General features: G+C 51.6%; 7 protein-coding genes across 7 annotated transcripts; 1 reads left to right on the forward strand and 6 right to left on the reverse strand.

Annotated features, from left to right (window-relative positions):
• Nucleotides 1-717: 717 nt before the first annotated feature.
• On the reverse strand, nt 718-1,847 carry LDX57_002516 (HpcH/HpaI aldolase family protein; the record flags this gene model as incomplete). Its single annotated transcript, XM_046084168.1, has 4 exons — nt 718-869; nt 929-1,490; nt 1,554-1,674; nt 1,780-1,847. 4 exons carry the CDS (start codon nt 1,845-1,847, stop codon nt 718-720), a joined length of 903 nt encoding a protein of 300 aa, XP_045940131.1.
• Nucleotides 1,848-2,909: 1,062 nt separating this feature from the next.
• On the reverse strand, nt 2,910-4,146 carry LDX57_002517 (uncharacterized protein; the record flags this gene model as incomplete). Its single annotated transcript, XM_046084169.1, has 2 exons — nt 2,910-3,796; nt 3,846-4,146. 2 exons carry the CDS (start codon nt 4,144-4,146, stop codon nt 2,910-2,912), a joined length of 1,188 nt encoding a protein of 395 aa, XP_045940132.1.
• Nucleotides 4,147-5,204: 1,058 nt separating this feature from the next.
• Nucleotides 5,205-7,321, reverse strand: CAT2 (carnitine O-acetyltransferase CAT2; the record flags this gene model as incomplete). Its single annotated transcript, XM_046084170.1, has 4 exons — nt 5,205-5,337; nt 5,398-7,060; nt 7,124-7,169; nt 7,229-7,321. 4 exons carry the CDS (start codon nt 7,319-7,321, stop codon nt 5,205-5,207), a joined length of 1,935 nt encoding a protein of 644 aa, XP_045940133.1.
• A 1,104-nt stretch (nt 7,322-8,425) lies between these two features.
• Nucleotides 8,426-12,614, reverse strand: LDX57_002519 (uncharacterized protein; the record flags this gene model as incomplete). Its single annotated transcript, XM_046084171.1, has 3 exons — nt 8,426-9,473; nt 9,539-11,306; nt 12,152-12,614. 3 exons carry the CDS (start codon nt 12,612-12,614, stop codon nt 8,426-8,428), a joined length of 3,279 nt encoding a protein of 1,092 aa, XP_045940134.1.
• Nucleotides 12,615-14,236: 1,622 nt separating this feature from the next.
• On the reverse strand, nt 14,237-15,247 carry LDX57_002520 (uncharacterized protein; the record flags this gene model as incomplete). Its single annotated transcript, XM_046084172.1, has 1 exon — nt 14,237-15,247. The coding sequence occupies one exon, from the start codon at nt 15,245-15,247 to the stop codon at nt 14,237-14,239; it is 1,011 nt and encodes a 336-aa protein (XP_045940135.1).
• Nucleotides 15,248-16,604: 1,357 nt separating this feature from the next.
• Nucleotides 16,605-17,360, reverse strand: LDX57_002521 (uncharacterized protein; the record flags this gene model as incomplete). The annotated part of the gene is made up of 1 exon (XM_046084173.1): nt 16,605-17,360. One exon carries the CDS (start codon nt 17,358-17,360, stop codon nt 16,605-16,607), a length of 756 nt encoding a protein of 251 aa, XP_045940136.1.
• Nucleotides 17,361-18,241: 881 nt separating this feature from the next.
• Nucleotides 18,242-19,480, forward strand: LDX57_002522 (uncharacterized protein; the record flags this gene model as incomplete). Its single annotated transcript, XM_046084174.1, has 4 exons — nt 18,242-18,289; nt 18,354-18,819; nt 18,889-18,975; nt 19,026-19,480. 4 exons carry the CDS (start codon nt 18,242-18,244, stop codon nt 19,478-19,480), a joined length of 1,056 nt encoding a protein of 351 aa, XP_045940137.1.
• Between the last annotated feature and the right edge of the window lie 4,079 nt (nt 19,481-23,559).

The following is a 23,559-nucleotide window of genomic DNA, read 5'->3' on the forward strand; positions in this document are numbered from 1 at the left end:
ACAATCATGCAGTGACTGTCAATGAATGTGATCGGACCTCAAGAACGGAATGGCGGGTTTGCGTTCCGAGCTCCTGGGGCGTTGCATGTTCCATTGCTTCAGCAAAGTCTAGACCACTGGCTTCAACGCTTTCGTTCTAGCGGAGAAGCACTACCGCTGGAAACCCATCTTGAAAAAAATGTACATACCTCAAGTTACGTGGGAGCAACCGAGCATGGCGTTGATTTTGTGGCCATCAGATGGCGCTGGTCCCAACCGAACAAGATCCAGCCCTTCTCAGAGTTCAGTTGTGACCTGGGTTTGGTAGCCGAAAGTGCACCCCGTGCGAGTAGCAATGTGACACTCAACTGCCAGCTTTCACTGACTTTGGTTGTTCCAGGCCTCCAACGACTGTGCCGCGTATGCTTTCTGCATGTGAATGGTGGAAGAAGATGAATGCGAACGTCTAGTTTTGCGGGAGATGAAGCTGCCTGATAGGTACTTATCACAAGCCCGGTGGCACCTGCTCCATTATATGGAATGCATTAAAAGATCTGTAAGAAAGTTGCAAAGAAGAAATTCTACTATTATCTTATCCTACATATTTTAAATCCCTAGAGCCGTTTAACGCTACGTAGTGATAATGTTAGATCTCGCTCAAGAATTTCTCCATGGAGTGTCTATATACATTCGTATCTGTCATTCACATCACTACCACTAACTAAACAGTGGCATGATTCAATACCCTCCAGGTCCACTCTGCGCGCTCTCCCCATTAGCAACCTTCAACTCGTTCAGCATAGCAGACCGAATAACACCAACATCCGTGTTAACAGAAACCATTTCGAATCCGTCCTGGCCGCGAGCGTAGGCATCGGCGCCGCCAGTACCTACATCACTTGTTAGTATTGATCGAAAAAGGGAACCATTTGATCCAAATAACACCTACAGAAAATTGCAGCCTTCTTCCCAGCCGCATGCGCGGCCTTCTTGATCCGCTGAATAGCAGCCTCATGCTCTGCACCCCCGCGCGTCACACCCAACTGCTTAGCCAGATCAAAGGGGCCGATTAGAAGCACGTCGATACCGTCCACGGCGGCGATCTTCTCGACATTCTCAACTCCGGACCGGGACTCGATCTGCACGAAGGTGGTCAGGCCTTCGTTTGCGCCGTCGTCGTGGTCAGCGCCGGGGTCGACGCCCGGGAAGGAGTGAGGCGCAAACATCGGTCCGTAGCCACGCGTGCCGATGGGAGGGTACCGTGTCCATTTGGCAATGTTGATGGCATCGGCCTGTGGAAAGAGATGGTCTATCAGCTTCATGCTCGCCCGGTTGGAAGGAGGAAGACGTCCAGAGTAGTCGTTCTGGCCTGGAATACATACCTCCGTGTGGCACATGGGTGTCATGATACCGTGGGCGCCTGCATCGAGAGCACGCTTGATCATCCACTCCTCGGCGCAGGGAACTCGAATAATGGGGCTCACGCCTTCGGAGCCAATGGCGTTGTTAAGCTATGATATCCTTAGCTACTGGTCCAAGTTTGTGTGATGTTTCGGCCTTCCTCGCAGACTGACCTCGTAATAGTGGTGGTCGGAAATGAGGCCATGCTCCGCATCAACCAGGATCCAGCTGAACCTAGCTGAGGATCCCGAAGAGCCGTGAATAATTGTCTTAGCGACAGCAGCACTGGGAAGTCTGTTCAATTTCCAATATTAGCTCACTGATCAAGGAAATTGTCCATCGTGAGCTCTGAGAGCTGCACGACAAGAACCCCAAAACATAGTAACGAGTAGGACATACGTGAGCCAGAACCCGAACGCAACTGAACGGGCCTTCAGGGCGGACTGGATAGGAGTATTAAAAGGCATTTTGATCAAGGATTGAATGAATTATCCCGAGAGTTGGATAAGGGCAAGTCGTGAAGAGGGGAAACTGGCGAACGTGGGGGAACTCAGGGAAATATTGCCGCCCCGGCGCGGGGGTTCGGTGCTCGGTGTAACTCCGCGCGAGTTCGGCTACCCGCATAAACCGGGTATACACTTCCTTTCTTTAGTGCGGACTAGTTCGTTTTTGATTAAACAGACACTATGTTCTCGCGGGATAGGTAGCGAGTGTGCGGCTTCTTTGTCTTCTACTTGTGTTCTGTTGCCTCTACTCTCCGTAATCGTGTGTGTTAACACATACTGTACGTGACACAAGGGATGGCTCAGGGCGTGGGGTAGGGCGTGCCGTACGCCCTACGGCCTACATATAAACTTAGATAGGGCACTAGGAAACTGGCAATGAGACAAGTCGGAGTGGGTAACGAAATGGCTCGGAAATCAGCAACTGTGGCAATGACTGAATCTCTGTGGTTCTTACTTACGTAAATCCACCCTTGAGTATTCTGGAAATAGAACTGACTTTGGCCTTTCTTCATTTGTTTATCCAGGTATCATAGCACGATGGATACCTCGGCTGGAGCCATGGGGGTTGCAAAGTACGGCTCTACGATATGTATACTACTGGGCTGTTGGGGTAGTACAATTTGCACTTCTTCTCTAAGCATCAAGTCTAAAAATTCTATAGTGGATACCAAGATAGGCAGCCTTAGTGTGTGTTGTTACAGTTTAGCTACTTCAGCGTCGATAGGGGGATATCATATGGTACTTGATTTATCTTTCTAGTCAGTTTTATAACTGGAAACTTGGTGTTTTGAGGGTTTCAAGTTCTGGTTAGGGTCTATTCCGCCTATCTTTAAAAGATATGTAAAAGGATTGTGTATAGCAGAACCTTCCCTCACTGACAGTCCAGTAATATCAACCATTGCCAGTAGATTTTGAAACCTTCCAAAGCACTCCTCCATACAGTGTTATACATATAATTGACCCTTGAGAAGTGGGCACTCAACAGGTCATATATCCTAGTCAAGTAGCCAACTGCACATAGATCTACCATTCAGGAAACGGCCACATTCGTCTGACTTCTTCCTGTGACTTTTCCCCTACCATTCGCTCAATATACATCTCCCTCAACTCCCTATTCTGCCTCTTCTTCAGCTCAAAGTCCACATGCGGCGATATCCACCCCTCCGCATCAGTATCCAGCGCTTCCATCGCGAGTTGGTGAACCTCGCTCCATTCCGGAGACCTCTCAAACTGCTCCCCATGAGATCTAATCTCCTCCTGGCTAAACCCATAAGGACAATTGCCTGTCATACCGAGACCATTCCAATTCTGAAATATCTCAACCAGACACTCCCGTAGCGGAACAATTCCAACGGAAGATACCTCTCCAGCGCGAATGAACAATTCTCGAAAGACACGCGGGACGTTCATGGCGTGATACGCGGGTCTGTTTTCGAGAAATGTGGAGACTTCATACGCTTTTGCCATTTTGGAGAGGTTCCATTGGTGTAGAGCGAGGGTTTTATCGTCTGGATCTAGGTTGTTGAAGTTTCGTGGGAGGGTTGGTTGGATAAATCCTTGGGGATAATTTCGAGGAGGGAGGAGGAATATAGGCCATCTGGTTTGCAGGAAGAGGGGGCGGATGGAGAGAGATTGGATGTCGATTAGAGATGTGATGAGGGAGTTGTTGGAGGGTGAGATGAAGATGTTTCCCATGTGGAGGTCTGTGTGCCATAGTGTTGGCTGGGAGAATTGGGATAGGATGGGGTGCGAGTCTAGCATGCGCATGAGGGCTGTTGTGGCTTCTAAGAGGCGGGCTTGTTCTTCTGGGTCCCCGGGATAGATGAGTGATTGGTTGTCTGGGGTTTGCTTTGCAAGGAGAGAGAATTGTCTTTTGACAAATGAGATTCCGAAGTCTGATAGTCTCGTCCCTGTACAATTGTTAGTAGGAATGTCTAAAGAGCATCGAGTATAACTCACAAGGCCCACTATCCACTCCCCCATCCTCACCAGCTACCCCATCAGCCCCATCAAGATCATAAAAAGACGCCTCAGGCGAAGGACCAACACAGAACAGACCCTGTCCATCCAGACTATCATCAAGGCCGTGATGTTTGAAACCGCTCGCATCACCCCTCAAATACAACCCCCCATACGCCGGGAACTGAATCTTCGAGAACTGACGCTCAAGCTGAGTCAATTGCTTGATAAGTTCCAATTTCTCAATCTCTGCCATCTCGCCCCATCGTTCGTATAACTGGATCCCGTGTGCTTTCTCCATGATGATATACTCTGTCTCGACGGGGTTCGAGAAATCAGAGGACCATGTCAGAACACGAGGGATGGGGATGGTGGTATATTTCCTTACTGAGAAACCACCAATCAATCGACCATATAAACACATCAGTAACCCTCAGACTGTGAAGAATTATCGAGGATAGATAGGATAGAGAATAGATAGCGAAAACATACAAAACTCCAACACCCCAACCTCAGCCCCCGTCGTGAGAACCTCTGGCCCAGCAATCCGATAAGGAATCTTCGCAACAACCTCATCCCCATTCTCCTTCGTCATCAGTAAAGCTTTGCTAAACCCCCCTTCTAGTTTCTCGATGGCTGTTTTCGGGGAAACACTTCCCCCAGCTGGGACAGTGGCAGCGACATCGCAGAGAGCGTCTATGTTGAATTCCTGATATCGTCGAGTAAATTGATCTTCTTCGTTGGTGAGGAAGCGCCCGTTTGTGTACGTGAATAGGTCTGAGCGGGGGATGGGGTTGCCTGCTTGTTTGAGGGTGTTTTGTGGTTTAGCCTTCCTGGTGGTGGACTGGATTCGCTCTGGAGGGTGTGGTCAGCCTCCCTGGATTGGATGCCTACCTCGGCAGAAGATAGATAGGTTGGCGACTGGATGGGTGTGGTGGAGGGGTTTGATGTTGCGGATGAATGGGAACATCGGATAGATGAAGTACCCCAGGTAGCTGGGAAGTCGATGTTTAGCTGCGGGTGATGACGCGTGAAAATATATCTCGAGGGAGGGGTAGTATTGATTAGTAAGAACCTGGCGAGGGAGGCAGTATTTAATCCGACCTATTTACTTTGAAGCGAGCAATGAAAGTTGATTAATGCATAGGAGATGTACAGTTGAGTTGGTTGAAGCTAGAGTTGACGGGTGGTCGGAGCATGCAAGGAGTAAACAAAGCAAGGCGGCGTCGCGGCCGTCGGTCGGATGCATTTTCGTGCTAGATTACTCCTATGCAAACCAAAACCAAAATCTACAGACCCCCCAGAGGAAACCAAAATATGATAACAAATCTAATAAATTCATCTAATCTATTACATATCTTACATCTTCGCCTTCTCGGACTGGGCGGCCAAGTCGGGCATAAGCATATCCCTCAAGTCCGAGGCGGCCTCGTTCAAGTAGTAGCTCATACGCTCAGCACCAATGCGCTTGCAGACGATGTTGAAGTTGAGACTATCATTCACATAGTCAGCATGATACGCCCGTAAAAAATAAGGGGAGGAAGGGAGTTACCTGTTCTCGTTGATCATGTAGGCAATACCAAATCCGTCATCAATGACCTGACTCCATCCGTAGCCATTGAAGAATTCCGAGCTCAGTTGACTTGTCGACAGGTACCAGGAGCCACTGTAGGCATAGGCCGGGTCCTCGTACAGAGCAGGCAGCTTCTCGCCCTCGCGGAGCAGCTTCTTCAGACCGAACAGGTGGCGGTCGACGCCGCGGCCGTCGCTAGCCTCCGCGGTGTACTTGGAGTGGGCGGCCAGCGCCGATCGGAAGAGACGCACGGCCTCCTCGCGGGGTACGGCGGGATCGGAGATCGCCTTGCAGAAGGCCACGCTGTCGTCCGACACAGTGCGGATGGTCTCGGTACGACCCTCCTGGAACTTCCGCGTCGACGCCGACTCGTACGTGGGCCGGTTCTTGCCGTACATCTTGAAGTAGGCCAGCTGGATGACCATCTGCACGTAGGCATCCGGGCTGCACTTGAACTTCTTGATGAGGCCCTTGCCGTAGCCCTGGTAGGCCTGCACGCGCAGCTCGTGCGAGGCGATCTGCTGTCGGTGCTCCTTGGTGGCGGCGTCGATCGACTCCAGCACCTCATTGTTCAGGTGGAAGTTGATGGGGCGGGGATCGGGAAGGTCCGATCGCACCTGCTGCGCCGACAGGTCGATGCGGTTGTTGAAGATGAGGTTGTTGAGGTGGTCGTTCATGCGGTGGGTGGGGCTGCCGTCCATCATGCTGTGCTCGCCCATGAAGCCGGCAGTGCCGTTGTCATTGATGATGAACTGCAACGGCTTGTCGAACCAGCGGTTGGCGCCGTCACCATGCCAGTACTGATGCGCCCGCTCCTCCAGGGTCACGGGGTTGGCATCGTCGAGGCAGATGACGAAGCCGCTGGACTCGATGTCGCGCAGCGCCTGCTCGTTGGCGGGGTGCGCCGCCACCAGTTTCTTCCGAGCGTCGGTCCAGAGGTCACGGTTAGCCACGGTCAGCGTTCCGACCGCCGGAGCCGGCTGTGCGACCTCGTAGATGCGCTCAAACTGCTGCTCCAGCTCCGACACGTTCAGCTTCTGGCCGTTGACCACCAGAGGCACCTTGAAGAACTGGTTCTTGCGCACCACCACGATGTGCTCGTTGTCCTTGGCGGCGTACTTCTGGGGGTAGTCCGCACCGTCAGCGGGGATACGGCAGCAGTTGAACATGTACTCGTACGAGCTCATGGCCATGGGCTGGCCGCGCATGTACTCAGGCTCCAACGAACCGTCGTCCACTTGACGCTTGAACTCCAGCGCCGCGGTCGCTACGGAGGCGGCACGTTTGGCGGGGTTGCGCCGGGCGCGGTCGTCCCGGTAGGAGTAGAAGTAGGAGACATAGGGGATGACGGGGTCGCGGTACCCCAGGTAGGCAGCGTGGTTCCACCACTCGGTGAGCCAGTTCTTGTTGTTCGGGTCAGCGGCGCGGGCCAGCAGCCGTTCCTGCAGAGGCTGGCCTTCACCGCCGGGCTTCACGAAAGCCTCCACGGCCTTCTTGGTGCGCTCATACTCGGCGTCCGAGACCAAGGCGTGGACGGACTTCAAGTAGCGACGAGCAGTTTCTTCCAATGTGGGGACGGGTAGACGGGGGAGAGAATCTTCGAAACGAAGCAGGTTGCCTTTGGAGAGGTCTTCCTTGTAGCCTGGAGAGAAAGGGGTGTTAGGAACGATCGGGTGCGTCCTGCGCATTCATGTGATCGACTCACCCTCCGGGACCGACGAAGCCTTGCGCCGAGGGGCCATAATTGGAGCCTGCAAAGTCGAAATTAGCATGTTTCCTAAGGAACAAAGATCAAACAGTCCGAACCTACCGCAGCAGATCTGGCGAGGAGCGAGTTGGTCGGGGAGAGACGGGGCCGTGAAAGAGTGGTGGAGAGACGGCTTCGAGCAGAAGCCGTGAACATCCCTCTCGAGTGTGACAAAAACAGACGAAAAGAGAGGAGTGAAGATAGAGGAATTAGAGAAGGAGAGGTGATTGCGAGAGTAAGAAGTAAGAATGGGAGGAATAAATCTAAGGGAGGGAGTGGGTAGATGAAGGAAGAAGAAGAGCAGGAGAGAGAGACAGAAGAGAGAGAGAGAGAAAGGAACCTCGGCTGGAAGGAAAGCGTCACAACCGATCGCTGGCCGGTTTCGTATTGTCACGGGGCTGCGGGATGGCGGGAAAAAGACCGTTCCCCGCACTAAAAAGGGAGTAATACGGATACCGACCCAAGACGACACGACGTAATCGGACGGGAGTCTTCATTCTCTCCCCAGACGTGGCGGCGTTGGGCCTCGGTTCGGTGGCATCGGTGCGCTGGACTGCGAATTCCTCCCTGATGTGAGATCCACCCCGATGGATTTATGGATCATGGGAAATGATCAGCTATACGCTATGAATACTCTAAATCAGTCCATCGTTACTTCCTCCCCGACTCGCGTGCTTGGGCCTGGAGGTTGACTTGTCCTCACTTCCCAATGCGGGGAGAGCTTCATATTCTGCCTGATCTCTCAGGCATCAAAGCCAATGCCTCCCACCCATGGATCTATACGGAGAACATGCTGGCATATCCACTCCTCCGTCACAAGGAAACACATGTCTATTCCCCGGCCAGCCAGAGAATCCTTCAGGGACCCTCCCCCGGACACCAACAGGGATCCCCATTGGCCTCGTGCACGCTGGATGACATGTTTCCATTCACCCGTCCCGCTGATCCGGACGTTGCATGTCATCTGCCCGTCGTGTCACGGTCATCTGAAGCTTATTTCCACCGGCATTAAGAGGAATGATATTGCAGTATAATTAATAGACATAATAATAGCTCCACGCCTCGCTCGTAAGAAGAACAGCAATCCATCGAGACACTGACTCGACTGGAAACATTTCAGAGAGTAGGAATTAAGATAGACATAGGGAAATTTGACAAAGGAGATCGGAAACATAAAGTAAACACAGGATAATAATAGAGAAAAGAATTCAAGAAGTCATCCGTTCCTAAGGACGGTATCCAAAAATGTACGTCATGGGATCATGACACGGGCTGCACCGCCGCTGCCGACGGTTCCTGGCTCTCCATGGCTTTCGTCTTGCGTCGCGGAATCTGCCCGTTGCGCAGTTGCTCGATCTTAATGACTCCGGGCCCGGTGCAGATACGACCGCTCTGCATCAGGCCGCGCAGTCGCTTGCGCCGTGCCTCTCCGCTCCGCTCTTCGCCCCGGCCCACACCTTCGTCGACCCACTCCACGCGCAGCACCTTAAAGCTCATGCCGTCGTGCGAGCCTTCCCACGTTCGAGACCGAACGCCGAACAACACGCTGGAGTCATAACGCTCCAGTTTGGGCAAGACCAACAGAGTGATGTGGAGGTCCTTCTCGGGTGGAGGCAGAGGGGGGATCCGAGGTCGATCCCCCTCGGGAAGACCGGCATCTTGCGCGGTCTTCGGGGTATGCTGATAAGCATCCCTAATCTCAAGATCGAGCATGTCCACGTCCACGTCGTCACCCCAAGCGCCACGGAAGAATCCCGAATGGATAGCGGCCGCGACCGGGTCCGAATCATCCGTGTACACGCCGGTGCCCCACAGAGCACGGCGGGCGCAGATCTCTTCGCGGTGGCTGGAGTCGATGCGATAGCGCGGAACCCGCACCGTAAATGTACAGTTCTCCTTGCCTTCAAAGCGAGGAAGAGGAAGTGGCGTGGTCGTGTATCCGAACTTGGCGCTCTCCAGCGTAGCTTTGTCCGTAGGGGTGCCGATTCGGGTGGCATACAGTGTGGATCCTAAATGGTGCCGCGGGAGATGGGCAACGCTGGACAGCACGGGCTCGATGTTGACCATCGTCCGGGGCTCGCGCATCGGAGTGATAGCGGTCGTAGCTGCAGAAGCTGACGGGCGGGGAGCGTGATGGTGATGGTGATGATGATGGTGGTGATGATGTCCCAACGGCGTCCCGGCAGACATATGCTCGCCTGGAGTCGACGTACGATGGAGAAAATTCATCGAAGACAGAGGGCGATGGACACCGCCAAGAGCGGCTGCAGCCGCTTCCTCTTCGGGTTTATGACGGTGATGATGGTGGCTAGATGTAATTGATTAGCATGGAATACTACTGGGGGAGTGTAAGAAAGGGTTGTGAAGACATACTGATGGTGATGATGGTGAAGATGGCGACTCCGACGACCACGCCCAGAACCACCTGGGCGCAGATCAGAACCGGCCTCGCTTTCCACCCGACTCTCTTCATCCCTCGACCTCCTTGACTTTTTCCCGTTCGCGGACGGGGGTCGGGCAATTTTGGGGTCATCTGTAGCGGCCTCGCTGTTGACCGATCGACCGGTGAGGCTGTCGCGCTTGAAAGGGCTAGCAGCCATCGGGGTGGAAGGTCCGCTGCCGCTGGCGGTGGCAGTGACGCCGCCAACACCACTTCCAATGCCGGAGAAAACACGTCCTAGTTCGCTCTTAATACCTGCCTCCCCTGCAGGGCCGAGGATCTGGGCTTGGGCACCCTGAACAGCTTGAGGCAAAGGTGACGCGCGACCGCCGCGTTTGGCATCTAGACCAACGCCAAGGAGAGATCGATGCTGAAGCAATTCGTCACTTCCTTTTCGTCGCTGATCATCGGAAGATGCCGCGTGGATCAGAGCGGACGGACCTGCCGACGGCGTGGACGTAAAGACGCGATGTTCGGTTTGAAGTTTACTTAGGTACGGCTGCTGGGGCGGCGGCTGTTGCTGCTGCTGTTGCTGCTGCTGTTGCTGCTGCTGTTGCTGGTGATGTTCATGAGGGGGTGGAGTGGGTTGGCTTTGGCGGGACTGCATCGACAAGGGAGCCGGTCGCGACCCTGCTGCCATCTGAGATCCCAAAGACTTGGTGTAATTCTGGATGGCGCCAAACCCGAACCCAGATCCGGTCTCGGAAGCAGAAAACCGCTTGTTCTCCGGCGAGGGAGGCTGAGAGCGACCAAGGTCCCACGCAGACAATCCTTGCTGGCGGGTAGCTGCAGGATCCCGCTCTCCGTAATGCGCATTATATCGTGCTGACGGCGGAGGGGCTCCTTTAGAGTCCGCTTCGTGGGCCAGGGCTCTTTCCCGGTCCCGATGGGCTTGTTCCTCCAAGTGACGATCCCCATACAGCCCTCCATAACGCCCGTGCGGCTGTTCATGACCCACATACGAACTAGACCGCTGATGTGCCGCCGCGAACAAGCTTTCCCCGGTTGCTGCGCTCGAGCGCGCCATCGGACTATACCCGGCAGGGCGAGCCGGGGGATCGAGGTGCTGGGGCTGGCTGTTTGGACGAGGAGCGGGGGCGCTAAAACTCAATCGACGCGTTTCGCCATAAGCAGCGTCGGCGGAAGATATCTGCGGAGACGGGTGCGTCGAATGCGGCTTATCCGGATATTGCGATCCGGGCGGTTGTACGCGAGACAGTCCTCCAAACTTGCTCGGTTCGGCAGCGGAGGGATGAGAAAGCCCACCGGAGCTAGATCGGTACGGTCGCCCCGACTGCGTTTTTGAGAAAGGCTTCTCCGGGGTATGTGACCGACGAAAGGGAGCGTATTCGAATGGGGAGGGTCGAGCGGGAGCAGAGGGGGGAGACATGGCGCTGGGGGCGGAGGGCGGAGGCGCGCTTCCAAAGGGAGCGGAGGACACTGGCAGCCGGGAAAACATGGACGATGATGAGCCTACATCCCGAGCAGGTCGGTCAGCGTCCGAGCCTAGCATGGAGGATATCGACATGCTGCTCCCAGGACGATGATGAGCCGGGTTGCTGGGAGGCTCACGCGAGATGAAGGGGTTGGAAAGGGATGAGGTATTTCCCGATTGACCTCGCGACGGGTATTGTTGCGGCGGCGAGGGAGGAGGCATTCGACGATTGCCTATCGACTGTGAGGAGGATTGATCTTGAGGTCCTATTAGAGAGAGAATTTTCCCTGAGGTTAGCGACACTGGTTTGAGGCCTTGTAAAAACAGAAAACAATTGCGACTGAAGACCAAAACAGGACGGAAAAATTCAAGATCCCACAACGGATGACAGAAACAAAATAAAATCAAAGAGCGGGGGAAATGGTTTCGAGTTAGAAAAAAAAGTACGCTGCGTGTTGATGTGGGCCATTCATCCGGATCACGCTGGGAAGCGCGCCAGGACCCGACGACGAACGCCTGGCGACTCACCAGGAAACACGGGACTGCCGCTGCTGCCCAAGGATCTTCGGCGACCCTGGTCATGCGACTGGGGAGGGTTCATGTCGCATGCAGGAAAAAAGAAAAACGACAGATAGCAACCAGAATAATGATAAGGGAGAGGCCGGAAGGGGGGTGGCAGAATGGAGGAGAGCAGGAAAGGGGAGAAGATGATATGATGCTACTTTGCTGATGCGAGGAAAGTCCGCGCCTGACTGGGGCAGAACCCGTGACTCTGGGCCTGGAAGAGCTCGGCCGGCGCTAGTCCCGTCCAGGCAAAGACGCCCTGAGACAGTGCGCTAGGCCAGGACAGGACTAGCGTTCCCGAGGTCGCCTGGGCTGGAAGTCGATCAGGCGCCACAGACGCGCCCGGCGGAAGACCCGTGATTGGCCGGCGATCCCTGGGCAACAAAGTTTGGGTACCTTGATGTAATCTCGAGGTATACCAGAGGACAAATATCCAGTGTCCAATACTCCAGCAGCATATAGAGACAGAACGTATCGCGAGAACGACCAAATCTCAAAACAGGAAAAGAAACACAAAAAAAAAAGGAGAAAGAAAGACAAATCCTACCTTCGCGGTACACCATACGACGCTCCGGGCGATTGTGCTGATTAGGATTATCACTATGATTCTGGATCTGGGTCTGAATCTGATTCTGGTTCTGCCTCTGATGATTAGGTTGCTTGATTTCCGCTTCCATACTCTGTCGGCTCGCTGCACCACGGGTCGTCTGTGATACGTGATACCCGCTGCTCTCCGTCCGAAACGGCGCATACACGGTCTCGGCGGCGTAGGATGTAGATGTCGCGGGCGTCGATGAGGGATGGGGATAATGATAGGCGGCGGGCAGACGAGACATCTCGACTTCGCTGCGACTATAAGGATCCAGGTATGTTCGAGCCGGAGGGGGAGGAGCAGCCCCGTACGGACGAGGCGGCGGCGGAGCAATACGAGGGTCGTGCGAAGTACCCAGGAGCGGCGGATGTAGATGATACACAGGATGAGGTGGGTATTTCTGGAAATTCATCATCATCTTGGGAGGGGGATTCGATTTCTGAATATCGTTTCCGGCATGAAATCGAAAAATCAGGCGAATTCGTTCGGGCGTTAGAGGGAAAGGAGAAAAAATGTCACGAAATGGCGGTGGAAGTTCAGGTCGCAAGTGGGCGGCGGCAGTAGCTAGTTCGTCAACAGTCCCCCAGCGACAAACACGACGGGAGATCGATCGGAATTCCAGGCGGGGACTCAAGTTATGAAGGAGAATGGGAAAGGGAAGAATGGAAGAATGGCGAAGATCAAATCGCGAAGATCCAAATGACAGTGGTGAAGAAAGATGTGGAGAGAGGGAGAGAGGTGGAAGAGAAGAAAGAAGACGGACCGAAAAAAAATCGAAAGCAGGAAAAACAAAAGAGGAAAAGCAAAATAACAGGAAAGAGAGAAAACGGTGAGCGATGGAGAAAACGAGAGGGACATGCGACAGGCCCAAACCAATCAATGGGGTGCAGAGCTGCTAGTTCGCTGGATTAACGACGACGGGGCCGCCGGGGCAGCGGGGAAAGTCGGTGGATCCCTGGCATTTCCTCGCTTTTTTCTCTTGTATTCATGCATTGATGGATCGGTGTTACCTTGTCAGTCAACTAGGCAACTGGGTTGTAGCCAGTCCACCCCCTATCTCCTGAGACAAAACAAAATCCATCTGAACACAACAAATCTAACAAAGTGAGAAATACAGAGAAGACAACGGAGCATGGAAGTTCTCCGGTCCGCTGCCCAATGGCTACGACCTGATATCACTTGTAGAGGGCAAAGTCGCGTTGGGCGCAGAACCGTCGACATGCCGCCCGGCTGGCATGCATCGGCGACGTGTCATGCGGTCATCACTCGGCCTGCACCAGGGATTCTCGATCAACTATATCCTGGTCGATCCGTTCAATCAGGTACACTACCACGATCTTTGCTACTATCTAGATGATCCGTTGGTCTAGAGAATCTACTATCTCAAGATCAATACACAGAACATATTTTCCCTCTGGAAAAAGAAAGAAAACAGAAAAATAAAGAAGCCCGGAATGACGATCTCGACCCGACGGAATCCCCACCTTCGTCGCCAGGCACCGCTTCGACCGTATACTTCCGTGCCACCGTCGCACAGTTCGGATATTTGCCTCGTCGCAATTTCCCATCCCACTCGTCCGTCCCGAAGAGAGGGTCTGGCCAGCTCTCTACGTACTAGACACATTAAATCCTTAAAACCAAAAAAAAGAGAAGTGAAAGTAAAATCAAAACAGAGTGCCACCTCTACCGCCAAACATGCCTTATGTACAATGCAACCATGGCGCATTCATCCATTCCGATCGATTCGCCCTTGCTTCGTGGCAAAGGTGGCTGGCCCCGTACATGCTTGACCTCATCCACCGGATTCTGGAGCTCAATAGATGCACCTCTGCGTCTGTGATTCCGTGTCACCTCTGCCGGCGACGTGTAACCAAGGATGCGCTGGACAGTAATCCCCGGCGTTGCACATGAAACACGCCGGGTGTTGTGTACTGGACTTTCTCCATATATTTAGATAAGGTGAGCGACGTCCTTGCAGCGGTCGCATCGAATGGTATATGCTATTGTTGGTTTGGTTTCTTCGATTTATTGATGCCACGGCTACCTAGAATCGTCCCTCCTGCCGATGGTGAAAAGCGACCGCCACGACCGCCCTTCACATTGACGCCAGTCCACCTCGATATAATCCGCGCCCTCATGGACTAAGATACGCCATACAATCTGACGCAGCATTCGTGGGAGACATGGAATCGCGTCGTACCGGATTCGAAGTCCGTGCTGATGCGCGTTGTGTATTTGAGCCCTGATCCGCTCGATCTGCTGCCACGAAAAGCGACCACCGCGGGGAGAGCCGATTGAGACGCGGAAGTTGATCGTTACGCTGAATATCTCCGATGGGAGCTGGGGAATCAATTGGCTATTATCATCCTCGAAATTTTGGGCATCCGCGGAATTCGCGATTCCTTTCTCAGGACCGGTCGGATCCAATGCTGGCACAGTTTCAAAGAATATACTTTCGTTGATGCCTTCATGCCCGAGGTTCCTTACAAAATCGAAATCCGAGGGGTTTAGTCCCGTGATCACAATCGAGACTGGTCTTGGGAAGATCTGGACGCCATCGGTATACGATAGATAGCCCTTCTGACCTAGCGAGGATATCTGGGACACAAGATGCGGCCAGACAGTCGTGATCGATGAGCGCAGTTGCAGAAACAACATGAAAGGCTGCGCTGGATTATGGTCCAACAGTCCCGCTGGGTCGGGTCTGTCAAGCGAGGCTGAGGGCGACACTGCAGGGTTCCTCGCATCGAGTTTAGCCACCAGGGGCTCGAGATAAACGTTGCTGAACGTATTGTTCGAATGAGATTTCGAAAGGTTGCCCACGAAAAGCTCGTCGTCCCGCACCCACACGCCGGCTGTTATTCCAGCACAGCCGGCCTTGACTGCGCGGTCGATGGCATCCAAGTGCACCTCCGGGTCATAGGAAATGCAGGCACTCGGACGACCGCTGAATTCCGCAGGCCATTGGGCAAGATCTGCCTGATCGGTCAGGTCTGTTACCAGAAGATAAGATACCCCATATGGTAAATATGCAAGGAATTGAATGATCATCCTATCGAATAGAGTGTTAGTATACAAGTTGCACTTGACGACAGGGAAGACGGCGACTTACAGAAACATCACAAGTAGACACACGAGCGACAGGCCACGCTCGGTCCACCATCTTTTCGCCGTCGCGTACCACCTCCCGAGGAAATTAAATAGCCCCGGCGGATAAGTGGTAGGGTATGACCGAAGCGGATGGTCCTCTAACAGTACCCAGGAAAGCGAATCATGCTCTTTGGAGTCAACGGGGTAGGTGTCACCGACAACCGTGGGTTTCACGGAAGCGGCCATTTGCAGAGGAGCCCTGTCAAAAGCTTGGACGCATCCAGAGTGGTCTTCCGCGATGATCGACAACGCCGACGGAGCGGTGAAGCTGTTGGACAGATCGCGAGCTCAGCTCAGCGAGTTCAGAGGAGGAGGGAAAAGATACGGTGTACGAGAGCATGGAAAAGGGAGCTTCCTCAAGACGTGCAACATGACGATGAAATAAATAGGAGAAGCCGAGCAAGCAAGCTTTGCGGGATGATGGTCCCGGAGCACGCAATTGCGGGTTGTGATGGTTCACAGTCTAACGGTAGTCGGGCCTTGTCAATCTGTTGCACGAGGGACAGGGGTAGATTTAGGCTCCGATCCTGCTTGCCTCCTCATGCCGTGATCAGTGAGGTAGGATAACTTCCGATTTGTTGTTTCCAGTAATAGCATACAGGCATCATCGGAGTGACAGGGAGGTATTCGGAGGGAAGAGGAAGCTGTTCGGCAATCGGAACCGTGGATGGGAGCCCGCCCGGTGGACCCGCCAAGACCCGCGCGTCCTGGCACTACCGAGGATTCGCGTCTCTGCTGGATTATTATCCTCAATGCATTCCCCACTGGGGAAACTAAACACCAAACAGTAGAAGATTCCCTTAGGGAGTAGTTGACTAGATGAAGGAGGTTTATATGACGCGGATCGGGATACTGTGCCTTTTTAGCTTTAGGGCCGAGATGATATTTAGGAATGACTACAAGATATATCGGCGTCCGACATGTGCGAACTAGACCAAGATCCTAGGCTGGTCAATGATTGTGAGAATTCTCGGGGCCAGGGGTAGGCTTTCAAAGTGGAAGAAGTTGATTGATTAAAAAGGAATCGCAGAAGAAAGGCCTTTTATCTTCAATATCACGTGTACTCGCCTGGAGCAGGGGCATAATAAGTCATTGCAGCAGGCCCATACGTCAACAAGATATAGTACCAAGTAGTAGTAGCTAATGACCAGCAAAATGAATTCTTAGTGTCTTGATCGTGTGGGAACTTTGAAAGCAATAACACGCTATCGGGCTTCCTTCTTACGTGTTCTTCCCTCCCCATTTTCTCTCCATCTGTTCATCTCCTGTCCATACGCTCGAAGATCATCCGAGCCCAATTCTCCAGATCCTGTTCCGGAATGACAATCTCTTCTCCTCCAACCGGTGGCTCACGGGGCATAATATCTCGGAATTGCAGGGAAATACCACGAGATGCGCGGTAATTGTTTGTATCTCCCTCGGGTGTTAAGATGACCTCCGTTGCACTTCTAGGGCATAGACTGTCGCTAGATCCACTGCAATAGTCACTGCTACAAGACAGCAGCTTCCACACTTCAATTATAACGGTGCGGGGCCGCAAATCGAGACGTATGGTAATGACTACGTTGACAGGTGGTTGCGTCTGCGTCAGCCACCACTTTGCCTCTCTCAAGAGCTCATTCAGACACTCGCTGACACCACACAGAATGACGAGGGTCGGAGGATCGCGCTCGCCAGGTCTTTCAGGAAGGGGCAAGATAGCTGAGTCGGCTTGTCTGTATCCCGAGTGACCAGGGTATGTTGTGGCTGCTATGAATGGATCCATGTCATCTTCGGGGACACAGAGAGCAGACAGCTTATTTTCGATCTGCCTGATGAACGAGCGATGGGCTCTCTCATGCCCCCTTGACGGCGTCAGCCGAATCTCCAGGTCCTGGCTCTCGGTATTGTAGCTTAGTCGACTCCCAAGTCCCAGCCTATCCAAGTTGAAAAACGCAGCCACGGGAACGTCGGTTACTCGGATAAACTGATGACAGCTGCGTCCGGTTTGGAGATCTTCTAGGTTCTTCCACATAAATTCTTTTACGCTTTCTATTGTTCTGAAGCGATCGGTTGGGATGATGGGAATCTGAGAGATGAACCAGTAAAATGAGAAAATGACTCACTTAATGAGTCAACAAGTAAAACAAGAGGTCCGTAAAAACCTAATGATGAGGGAATACTTCCGTAATTGATGAGAGGTTGCATCTTATTGGTATCCGTAACGACGACCCCAGAAAAACACGCAAAATCATAATGTTTGATTCTGAAGCATGCACATTTTGGACTTACCTGTCTTTACAAACTCCTTCATAGTATAATAAAACCTCCGCTAGTATCAATCCATACTTAAGATATTGACTGCTTGTCGGTCGCATGCAGAATCGAGAAAACTGACACATTCCGAAACCTTCTCATCAGGAATTCATTTCCGAAAGGCCACTATACTACATATACTTTTCCCTATTAACCTCAGTCTACGTTGAAAGGTCACGCCATATTCTTAAATCACAGATAGTCTAGAATGCTCTTCTATCCATACTTCTCCCTCTCACCCTAGCCCCTCGTGTCAGCCGACGCTGCAGGAGAGCGGCAGCCACTTACTCAATGACGAGCCTTGGCCCTTTGGAGCCTGCATGATGATCCTTGACTAGTAACCATACATAGCCGCAAGATGACCCCAGGACTCTGAAGTCAGCATGCGGGGCTTTCAGCCCGCTAGGAAAGGGGCTGATAAGCTGAGCCGAGCTCATCTGAGTGGGATGGCGAGATCATAGATGTATTTTCTCACCCTTGGACGCCGTACTTGCGCCTGGTTGCGAGTTTAAATCCTTTGCGGGAAGTCTTTGTGGACGTTGAAAGCTAAGCTCTCGTTTCTATTGCCGAGATAGGTACCGTCAAGCTTTGGTTGCTAGGATGAAGCCGGAGGATCGAGTGGGACGGATTCAAAAGGATGCGTTTGTGGTAGGTCCTTGCCCCAGGATATTGTTTACAATCACTTCTAACGAAGGAAAATGCTGCGAATCAGATCACAACAGGCTGCGGTCTCGCGCTTGCTCTCCTCGGCGCAATTATTCGCTTCCTCATTCGTATCCGGGTCCAGAGACAACGCATAACTATAGACGATGGATTCTTAATCCTGGCGGTCATCCTCCTGATTACGTTCAGCGCGCTCATGTACGAAGAGGTCGTCAGTCCGATGTATCTGTTCGCCGCTCTACAAAATGGCGTGGAAGGAGTGACTATCAATATTTCAGATGTCGTGCCGATGACATACCGATATCATAAGTTTACGATCGTTTGTGGAATGCTGGGCTGGACGTCATTCAATGCCGTCAAGTTTAGCTTCCTCTTCTTCTTCCGAAAGATCATCCACCATCTGCGCTACTGGCGCATGTATTGGTGGTTCGTGGTGGCTTATACATCGTGTCTGTTTGTATACGGGCTTATGGTGTATTATCTATCCTGTCCGTATATCGATGATCCGAGGATATGTAAGTTCAATCCCTTCACAATTGCTGTTGCTCTCTAGAACCTCTACTGAGAAACGCGTGAACAATCAGTCGAATGTAACGCCGGCTCCGAAAAAACCAGAAACATCGTTCATTCAGCCGTAAATATCGCCCTAGATATAGTCGGCGATTTACTCAGTACGTCGCCCCTGCTAACTCAACGCTTTCATAGTCTAAACGCCATTTAGTCCTCGCCATTCCCGTCTACCTCATCTGGACCATCCGTATCCACCGCACCCAGAAGCTTATCCTATCGTGCTCTCTCTGTCTCACCATCTTTATCATCAGCTTCTCTATCACCCGCGCTGCCGGTCTCGTTCATAATGGCGCCGTCGATACCACTTGGGCAATGTTCTGGCACTTCATCATCGCCGAGGTCGGTGTTCTGGTGACTAGCGCTACGGCGTTCCGGTCGTTCTTCGTCGCTCGAAAGAACTCTCGTCAGGGGACGTACGAGAGACGAGATGGAGTTGAAAGAGTAAATGATAGGGTATCGAGGGGATGGAGAGATGGAGTGAGAGGTAAGAGTGCGCATGCAAATGGTGATGGGATTGGGGTTGGGCTTGAGGAAGGTTTGTATGATACGGATCGGGATACAGTCCATCTTCGGCCTACGGCGGCGCTTGGAAAAGGGTCGAGATGATATCTCTAGATGGATTCATAGAGTATCGTATCTAAGCACCAAAATATTAGATGTCATTTTGTGACATTCCTTCTCAATATTTCAGGACTGTAAATCGCCTTTTGTTCTTAGGATCTAGGCTCATTCCGCTCGAACAATGGCCGAACCCATTCTTCTAGGTCGAGTTTCGATAGAACGACTCTATGTCCACTGACCGGTGGTTCCCGAAGCATGATTCCTTTGAATTACTAGACGACTTCACCAGATTTGCCATAATCGTTCGTCTCTCCAACTGGTGTTAGGTTGATTTCCAATGCTTTCCCCGGGTATAGACGATTGTTGATCCGGGCCGTAAACCGAGACGCATGGGTTGATCCATTCCTCAAGCTACTAGGGCTTGTCTTCATGCATTATCTCTTTGACTAGTATCAAGAGATCATGACAAGCCCGGTAAACTTCAAATCGTTCACACATGTCAAGGAACATCTCCCAAGCTTCGAGTTCGATTGTCCGCGCATGTCGATCAAGGGCTTATACCAATATACTAAGGCAGATCACATTCGTCTCAAACACAGCTCGTTTCGCTAGTACCTCAGCCACGGAACTGGTTGTAGCCCGAACCTTGGCCTTGATAGACGACGCGAGAACATCAACTGTCGGAATTTGTATATCTCATCGCAGGGCTTTTCTCCTCCTTCATCCAAATCAGCAGAACCCCGAAAGACTGCGAATCGAGACCGTGTCAGGGCCAAATCTCAGGCAGGCAGACGTACGACTATTGGATGTCACGTCTCAAGTTTGATTATTAAGCCGTCAGTAAACATCTCGTTAATAAAGTAGTAGATCAATTCAATATCTTCATTTCTGCCGTAGACATTGCCTTCATGGTGGAAAGACATAATCACGCCAAATACTTCGGTCGCTGAGCCAATGATTGGCCATAACTTTCACTAGAACGATTTTTCCTGAGGCAGGAGTGCCTCTTATCCGAACCAAGCGAGCCCGGTGTAAAAACGAGCAAAAAGAAGTATTGGCATTGCAAGTATGCTCTTTTTGTTGCATGGGCCAACCCTTGGCTGAAATCGTCAAGCGCCGAAGCCCGGGAATTGACAAGGGCGACGACGGTATGTTGATGGTCAATCGATACCCTGGTGTCATAACGCGGCGCGTGAAGTCAGAATTGGACTTGTTTAAAAGCACTGATTCTTCTGATCGGTTTTTACGCGAGTGATGCCTGGTCCCAGTATCTGTGGGCATGACAAGGGATCACAATTGGATTGCGATTGCCTATGTCTCTCTGGAAGTCGACTTTGGTTACTTGAGTATCGTATGGGCCGGTCTGTCAAAAATATGAACATCTCGATCACTGCATCGAAGACAATGGGTCGACTAGCTTTGGTCGACTGCGTCAATGCACAGCTTTTGTTCGGTGGTATTTCGCCGACAAATGCTTTTCGATGACGCTTGCTGACACGTTGTAGGTAGTATAAACCACTGTGACGGTCTTGCTGGTGGGATTGCCGCGGGACTCGACCGCATAGCGATATGCATGATTGTTCTTTCATATCGCCGATACTCTGCTGATTGATGTCTGAAAAAGAACTAAATGTTGATAGCATATCCCTCATCGATTACAAGAGATGAGAATGCAGACCAAACTCCTGTCTGGTTGCTTATGCTTATTCGCCCCACATCCCATAAATCTATCGAAACCTATACGGCTCTTGTTAGTATAATGCAAATATAGGGATATAGCTCTACTGACTCGTATTGGGGTCGATTCGGACTCATTCGTTCTGGCATAGCTAAGAATGTCAAGGTATCACCGAACACACACTCCCAGGCAACCCGATTGTAACCAGGTCGGCAATATTACGGTACCATTGGGGTGATACCACGATAGAGATTTGGATCAGCGTTTTCTATTCAAGCTAGGACTGGTCATTATCACCTGCTGGGGGTTGACGCGTTGATAGAGGCGGCGACAAAGGGTATGGTCAGCCAGCACGCGATGTACGTCTTACCGGTGTCGGGAGAGCCCTGAGAAAGGGTAAAGCTGCCGGGTGTCTCTTGTATTCTCTGGAGAATCTGGTTCTGCGCCGCGTTGAAGCCAGCCGCGTTCAGGAGCTTTAGGTAATGAGTGGGGATATAACGGTAGATGTCCCACTTTTTGGATGGTAGCCGGATTGTTGCCGAGAAGCATCTGCCATTTATTGTTGTCATAGTCGCTTTCTTGATCCTGTTCCATTCGAGGAACGCCGGTCCCCTCTTCCTTGTGGACGACCTCGAGCCCATACCGTGCTAAATTATATTGCAGTAAACACTTCCCAGTGCACCAGATAACGTTTGGTCCGTAGTTGGGCCTAATTTTGAATGATTTCATTACGTCATCGGTCGGACGAAAATCCGTGATAAATGGTGCGCTTACTTGTGGAGGCAAAGCGCACTGCTACTTGGTAGCCTGCCTTGCTGACGTCCCTTGGAGGGCATCCGGAATGGGCTTCTTTGATCTGTTGCACCTGATTTACTGACAACATCACAGCTTTGCTCTTGTTTCGACGTTTCAACACCTGTAGATTCTTAGTGATAACCCTAGTAATATGATGTACTTGACCCTTACCACTGACCTAATGTCCTCCCCCCAGGCGAACACATGTTGGAGTCGGCTTCTTTACTTCTCAGGTTAGCTGAGGAAGATATGAAAGGGAAAGGAAGAAGGGATTGAGGGGGGAAGAGAGTAAGGGTTACAGCTACTTTCTATCCTTCACTGCCGGGGTGAATAGTCGATGAACTACATATTTAGTTAATAAAAGATATATTAGAGAAGAAACAGCGTATTAAATTCGTGAATATCCAAACCGGGATGCTTCTGTAAAGCACTTCACTATCGGGACTTGGTTCCATCTACCGCTTGTATCATCTAGCCAAACGCTATGTCACCAATCTGGATTCCGAAGACGATGTATGAAAATAACACTACGGACCATAGCTATCCTGCTAAAAGCACTAGTACTAGTATGCACCAGAAAAGCCAGATTGGCAAGAAGTTTACTGCCCAATCTATGCTACACTGGACACAAGAAACCTGAGGATGCTCATCTTCATTTTGAGATTCTACATCCTGAAGGTCTGCTGAAGAATTCTGATCTTCATAATCGCTGATATAGAGAGAAATTGAATCCTGGTCCTCTTCGCTCGTAGGCAAAAACACCGATTCGTTATCCTGGCCCCAAGGATACATTGCTCGGAATTCCTGCACCCTCCTACGCGCATCGTCAACTTCTTCATCTAGCAATGCTTCCGTCGGTCGTGTCTCGTCTGTGTGTTGTGACATTTTTACGATAAAAGATCCTCAGAACGGTAAAGTTCAAGTTCTCCTGCGCAGATTTGTAAACCAGGATTTCGCATATTTCTATCCAGGTTTCCGTTTTGAGGCATGCAAAGGGGTGCTAGTGAGGTACAACTTGTTATATAGATCTCTAAAACCCTGCTTATAGGAGTCCTTCGGTAAAATAATGGAATGTCGCGATATAATCAGCGAAGGTGCTTAAGCAACCTCTCAACAAAGGGAAGAAAGATACCCACACCCTCTCAGGGCTCTCTCTACATTATTGGGCATAGATCCTCACTCAAGACAAATAAGAACTGGCGTATAAATCCGTCCGGCAAACTGCCCTAATACGTCTTGATCACGTTGGGGATCGATCACATCCCTGCATCAGTATCCGGCTCAAGTACCCTAGTAGTCTCTAATCCTTTGCTTAGAGAACTAAATTGCCTCCACAATAAAATCCAGTAGTCTATTCCCCCCCTCCAAGCCGAGGCACTTCGGAGACGTCCGCGTCCACGAGCCCACTATAGCATGATATCATCAACGCCAAGGTGACTTGCTGATTGCGGAGTGAACTATCGCGGGGATGGCTCAATACAAGTAACAAAGATAACACTACTTATCCCCAGCACGCAAATACCTGCCGAGAAGGGAAACTTAGACGATGATCGGCTGCTTGGTCAGCCTCGATTTGTCGGTTTGTTGGACGGGATCCACTTAGACGGTTGCAGTCGGCTGGCTGAGACTACATGTCACAATGTCATTGTGC

The sequence above is a fragment of the Aspergillus melleus genome, assembly GCF_016097325.1.
Source record: "Aspergillus melleus strain CBS 546.65 chromosome Unknown contig1, whole genome shotgun sequence".
Lineage (NCBI taxonomy): Eukaryota > Fungi > Ascomycota > Eurotiomycetes > Eurotiales > Aspergillaceae > Aspergillus > Aspergillus melleus.